General features: G+C 54.0%; 1 protein-coding gene across 1 annotated transcript; it reads right to left on the reverse strand.

The window, feature by feature from the left end:
- Positions 1–628: 628 nt before the first annotated feature.
- LOC124699948 (9-cis-epoxycarotenoid dioxygenase 1, chloroplastic-like) lies at positions 629–2,978 on the reverse strand. Its single transcript, XM_047232162.1, has one exon. The coding sequence runs from the start codon at positions 2,922–2,924 to the stop codon at positions 1,143–1,145; it is 1,782 nt and encodes a 593-aa protein (XP_047088118.1). The 5' UTR covers positions 2,925–2,978; the 3' UTR covers positions 629–1,142.
- Positions 2,979–6,159: the final 3,181 nt, after the last annotated feature.

A 6,159-nucleotide genomic window follows, 5' to 3' on the forward strand; every position in this document is an offset into this window, starting at 1 on the left:
CCTTGACGATGTGCCGCCTGCGAGTGGCACCATTCCTTCCACGAGGGTGTCGTCGAAATCTCATGCCCACTATACTTTGTGTGCCGTCCTAAACCCTAGGACATGTCTGATCCGGATAGGTCCGGATAGCAGCGCCATGTTGACAGTGCTTCCCTTCTTGAAGGGGACGCTAGTATGGGGCGCATCTAGGTGCTTGGAGTGTGGTAGGCAATAGACGGAGGGCGCAGCGATTGCGAGACATCATCGTTTCATCACTTCGACATTGCCTTCATTTCTTTTCTTTTGAGGCAAGTTTGTGCTGCTGCCTCTGCAATATCTTTGTTTTAGACTCTTATATCGTTGTCGTTTGTTATATTAATATAACCCGATCAAAACCTGTTTCAGTGATTCAATCTCTGTTGGAAGCACGAATGGCTCGAGAGGAAGCTACAAACGACAAGAACCAGTTGAACCCAAAAGGCAGACTAACAGAACATCTCCCAGTTCTGCTCAACTGGTCTAACACTCACAATCTACGTGATCTTAAGCAGCTGGATAGATGAGCTTCACTTTGGCATACACTGCAGCTCAACAGAAACACAGAAGCAGAGATGCGTAGAAAGCGAATTAACAGATGATGACAGTGAGATGAAAGAACTGTGGGCAATCACCATCTTATTATTATAGTATCAACAAATGCAGAAACATGAGGCATAAGAACAAACACCTCGGCTGCATCAGCAGCAACCGGGTGGTGGCAAAGCATATCCGAAAAAAAAATGAAGAACACTATAGTAACTAGCAGCGGGCACCAGCTGAGCTACGGTTGCTCTGAAGAAGCAAGCACCAGCAGAGCAGCTACGAGCTGGACCCCTTCTCTCTCGCTATCTCTAATCCTCCTGCCACTGCCACTGGGAGTGACAGTTAAATCTTACGACTTACTTACACTAATGTGGACTGACTGATGGAAGCTAACTAATATGAACAAACGGAAACCGACTGACTATTGCTAACTGTAGATGGAAGGGAAGATTCCGGGGATGCCCGAAGGCTCCTCCCTCTGGCAACAACTTCCTCTGTCCATGTCCTCTGCTTTCTTTCTTGCCCACCTCCGGGAAACGTGGAGGTGTATGTTGGGCAAGTGTGCGGCTCGATCGGGTCGATCAGGCCTGGGATTCGAGCTCGCTGGCGGTGATGAAGGTGCCGTGGAAGCCGTAGGGCACGCGGGAGGGCAGCTGGATGGTGGCCTCGAGCCGCATGTCGGCGGCATTGACGACGAGGAGCTCGGAGGTGCCGGCGGTCTCGTCGTGCACGAAGGTGAGAATGTAACCGTCGTCCTCGCCGCGGGAGAGCGCCGGGTCCATGGGCACGAAGCAGGGCTCCCCGCCGAAGCGGCCCTCCCCGTAGTCGAACTTGGTGAGGTCGCCCGTGGCGAGGTCGACCTTGGCGAAGCCGGACACCTTGGGCCAGGGCTCGGCGACGGCCAGGTAGGCGTAGCGCGTCTTGCGGCCGAGCAGGTTGGAGTTGACCATGCCGACCTCGAGGTTGACCTGCTCGGCGGGGGCCAGGACGGGGCGGCGCGTGGAGGCGCCGGTGCGCGTGTTGAGGCGGATCTCCGTGAGCACGCTCTGGAGCGGCACGTCCGAGTCGTTGAAGATGGAGTCGGCGGGGGTCATGCAGGAGCCGATGACGACCACCTCGTCGGTGGCGGGCTCCTCCCACGCGTTCCAGAGGTGGAAGCAGAAGCAGTCCGGCACGTCCACCCAGACCATCTCGGAGGCGTCGGTGGCGCGCTTGGGGAGGATGCCGAAGCGGGAGGTCTTGTCCTTGTCGAGGACCACGGGGGAGCCGCCGCGGAGCATCTCCTGCAGCTTGAAGACGACCTGGTGGTCGGGGACGACCACGAAGTTCTGGGTGATGGCGAAGTCGTGGATCATGGTGGGCTGGTCGAGCGGGATCTCCACGTCGGCGGACTTGGTGCCGTCGGCGGCGAAGTAGAAGTACTTGAGGTAGGGGCGGTTGATGACGTCGTAGCTGAGCGCGTGGAGGTCCCCCGTGGCGGGGTCGAGCTTGGGGTGCGCGATCATGGGGCAGTCGAGCTGGCCGGCGAAGTCGTAGCGGCCGACGGTGGCGAGGTCCCCGTCTTCGCCGACGCGGACGTGGTACGGGATGTCGTCCTCGGACATGGCGAGGAGATGCCCGTTGAAGTAGACGAGGCCCGCGTTGGCGACCCCGGTGCCGCGGGACGGATCCACGAGGCCGCAGGCGGCGCGCGCGTAGAAGAGCGCGAGGCGCGCGATGCCCGAGTGGCCGTGCAGCTCGCCGATGGCTTTTGGGAAGATTGGTTTGCCGAGGGCGCGCTCCTGCGTGAGGCGCTCGGTGGCGGTGAAGCGGGACGCGTAGGACTCTGCGGCGCCGTTGCGGATGCGCAGCGCGTGCACCATGCCGTCGCCGTCGAAGAGGTGGTGCCCCGCGACGGGGTCGAAGTGCGGGTTGGCGCCGTTGCGCGCGTACACGCCGTCGATGAAGGGCGGGATGCGGCCGGTGACGGGGAGGGCGTGGGTGGGGGGCGTTTCGCCGACGGGGGCGAAGTTGCCGGCGATTTGGATGGATGGGTCGACGGTCTTGGAGAGGCCGTGCGGGCGCTCGAGGACGTTGGCGACGAAGCCCTCCTCGAAGGCGTCCAGCGCCATGCCCGCCGCGCGCTGGAAGAGGTTGAGCTTCTTCTTCTCGTTGCGTTGTACGGGTGCTGGTGCCTTGGGGGTGGCAATGGCGGGCTTGGCCGGGGAGAAGTGGGATGGGACCGGCGCGCGGGTAGCGGCGCCGGCGGGCGCGGAGCTGACGGCGCGGGCGGTGACCCTGACGGAATTGGGGGCTCTGGACGAGCGCCCCGTCGGCGCGTGCCGGTGTATGGAAACAGAGGTGGGCGCTGTGAGTGTCTGCATCGGGGAAGCGCGGCGAGGATTTGGTCTGGTTTACGGCGGAATTGGCGTGGGTTTTGGGGGTGTGCGAGCTGTGGGAGTGATGATCGTTGTTGGTCTGGAAGGACCGTGGATGGTTGTGAGTTGGCAAGGGAAGGCAGGCGCGAGCCAATATATAGAGGTCGAACCAGGAGGCAGAGGGGAAGGAGGGAGAAGGTGACGCGCGCTCGAGGACGCGTTGTAACTAGTGGGAAGTGTAGGCGGGGGGCGTGTTGGTGGGGCCTTGGACGGTTTGTAGTGGGGGAGTCCAACTCCCAGGTCCAAGAAGGAATTGTTGACACGCTGGGAGGGGGAGGGCGCCCACGTGGTGCGCTGCGGGGGGCGGCAGGGGGGACGGGGCTGACTGGGACGTGCCCGCCCCTAGGACAGGACCAGCGCCTTTGCTGCGCCGCTACTGCTCTGTCCTCTGCCATGCGTATATTTTCCTTGGCTTCTCTTCTCTTCTCTTCATGTTTTTTTAATGATGGATATTCGCTCTGGGTTTGCCCATCTCCAGCGGCCAAACATCCGGCAGTCTATTTTGATACCCATGGATAGCACGATAGGTAAAATCAAGCCTACTTGTTAGGGGCGTGTTTGGTAGCTTGAACTGAACTCGTGCACCGCTGGTGAGCAAGATGATGTCTGGATATAGTGTTTCATCTCTGTTCTGCCACAACACATGTATTTGGTTGTTATTTTGGGAACCCAGGCAAAGCTTCTCCCACCACATTCAAATATGGTGACATTATCATCACATAACAGCACACAAAAGAGCTCAAACACAATCATAAACACATCACACGGTTAGATACACAATGAACATAGTACCTAGTACCTAATCCTAGTGTCACAGTGGTAAGACGCCTACTTAGACCTGGGGGCAGACTACCCAGGTCCAAAAGCAAATATTCAACAGCCTCTATAGGCCAACATAACAGTCACATATGCACAAAATAAAGTGTTTCACAGCCTCCTAGAGGCGAGCACAACTCCTAGAGACGACGATCAAACAGCAGCAGAGAAAGGGATCAAGCACCTGCACCTTAACGACGAGGATCAACATAAGGGTCCTCGCGATGCCTCTTGCGGCCGAAGATGCTGGAGCACGAAATCTCCTTCATGAAGACGTCGACCTTGAAGCTGGCGTCCTTAGGGGTGAAGACGATCGTGTTGTCGACGTGGAGGAAAAGCCTGGCGGAAAACTCGCTCCAGGACTTGATGAAGCCGACATCGCAATGGCCCGTCCACTGCAGCTACACCTTCCACTCGCAACGCTGGCACATGTACAAGCACACCTTCACCGGGGGGCCATTGTTCTTCAGGTTGTACTTGATGATCAGGAGCTGCTCCATGTAGGGCGGCACGACGAGGGCAAGGAGGTTCGTGCTCTCCACCTACTTGAAGAACGCCGACACCCGCTACCTGGGAGCGTGCCCCAGGTCAGCAGGACGGCCGGCGTGAAGCCTTGGCGCGGTGATCTGACAGTGGGCTTCCATGAACGCTTTGTTGGGCTCACGAAGCTGCACCCGGACGGCCATGTCCCTTGCGTCCAGTATGGCCCTTCCGCGAACAATTCCAGGAAGGGCCAGTTCTGTAGATGCAATGACAATGCAAAGAGTTATCGATACTTGTCTTTGCTAGGTCCAATGGCAATGACAAGATCAAGTCCATGATGGCAATGGCAAGCACAAGCACTGTCATGGACAATGCTAATGCCAAGCACAAGCACTATCAAGTCAATGCCAAGCTCAAGCACGGTCATGGATATTCGCCTTGCTTTTTCGTTGACATGTGATGCCATCTTCAGCGGGTCCGATCTATTTTAGACAGGATTTATATCCGTTTGCTTCGGACGAACACGAAAATTGGTCACATGTTCGTATGTCCGAATGCACATTCTACAGCGGGCAGTGCCCATTGTTTTTTATCGCAAGGGTTTGTCATCCATTAAGTAGGGAGGTGAGAGAAAAAGATATCATTTGTTTGGTCAGGAGTGATCAACACATTGGCCTGACATGCATTAAAGAAGGAGAGAGGGGCCTTTTGTGGTGCTATTTTGTGTTGTTTCTATTATTTTTATGTTATTTTTGGTATTTTTTTTTGTTGACTCTAGGCTTTTTGTGGATTGGCGATTAGGTATTTATTTTGTGTTTGGGTTGATCCTTTTCCAGCTAGGTCTTTTGGTTATTTCCTACCATCCTACTTTTCATCCGCTTGGAATTGCAGTTGTCATTATTATCTTTGTATGCCATTGCATATGTATGTAATGTAAACCTATACCTATATATTTACAACTCGAAGAAACATTTACATGTAAGCATATATTTGTACATCGAAAGAGCCTATGAATTTTATGTATTTAGACCGACGACTACAGATGGTTTTTAACTGCCCATATATAATACTCTATCGTGCTTTTTTGTTCTTCCTTCGATCACTTTTGGTTGACTCGGATTTACTAAATCTGAGTTAATTAAAATAAAATGGATCTGAGGGAGTTGTATAATTTCCTTTTTTTCCATCTGCCAAAAAAGACTGATTTTAAAAAGCACATAAATAAAGAATTATAGAAGGGGCCAGGTGGATACTGTCCAAAAGAGAATGTCCAGGTCGATCGATCGAGCGAGCGCCAGGCGCCTCCTGGATATTTATTTGCGTGGATTATAGATAACAAAAGTAGGACGAGTAACGACTAACGATCGAGTTCTCATGTCTGGCCGCAGTCACAACTCGGAGGTTGTTGTTTTCTCTGCCTTGGTCGCTTCTCAGCTCCATTCTCGGTACTTGCACCTTGGACTCTTGCATGTGCAATGAAACTGCCAAGCTTTTGTTTAGAGGACAACATGGTACCATTAGCAGCATAATTAAGCAGGATCATCGCCGACCACACGGTGTTCTACCGCCATTTCGGCATGTAGAGCGCCGTGTTTTAAAATTAGCGTTTGCATTCCCCTAGCCGAATTCGAAATATAGTCGAATTCGGCCTCTATGTATGAACTCCTCCCGTAATGTAATAAATATCATTAAATTTAGTCTATATTCACCCGTTTTTAGCCGTAGTTTGTCAAGTTTCCGTTTTTTAAATTCGCGATCGTCGACTTCGCCGGGCACGCGGCTGTGAAACTACTACTCCCCACGCCAAATCTTCTCCAATCCCATTACAAAATTTCGCGGATTTGGGCGTGTGGGAGCTAACGTAAAGTGGGGATGCTCTAAC

This window comes from Lolium rigidum, chromosome 3 (assembly GCF_022539505.1).
Source record: "Lolium rigidum isolate FL_2022 chromosome 3, APGP_CSIRO_Lrig_0.1, whole genome shotgun sequence".
NCBI classification, from domain to species: domain Eukaryota; kingdom Viridiplantae; phylum Streptophyta; class Magnoliopsida; order Poales; family Poaceae; genus Lolium; species Lolium rigidum.

Bases quoted from the DNA above. Each gene is read 5' to 3' on its own strand.
- LOC124699948 (XM_047232162.1), bottom strand. From the start codon at position 2,924: ATGCAGACACTCACAGCGCCCACCTCTGTTTCCATACACCGGCACGCG.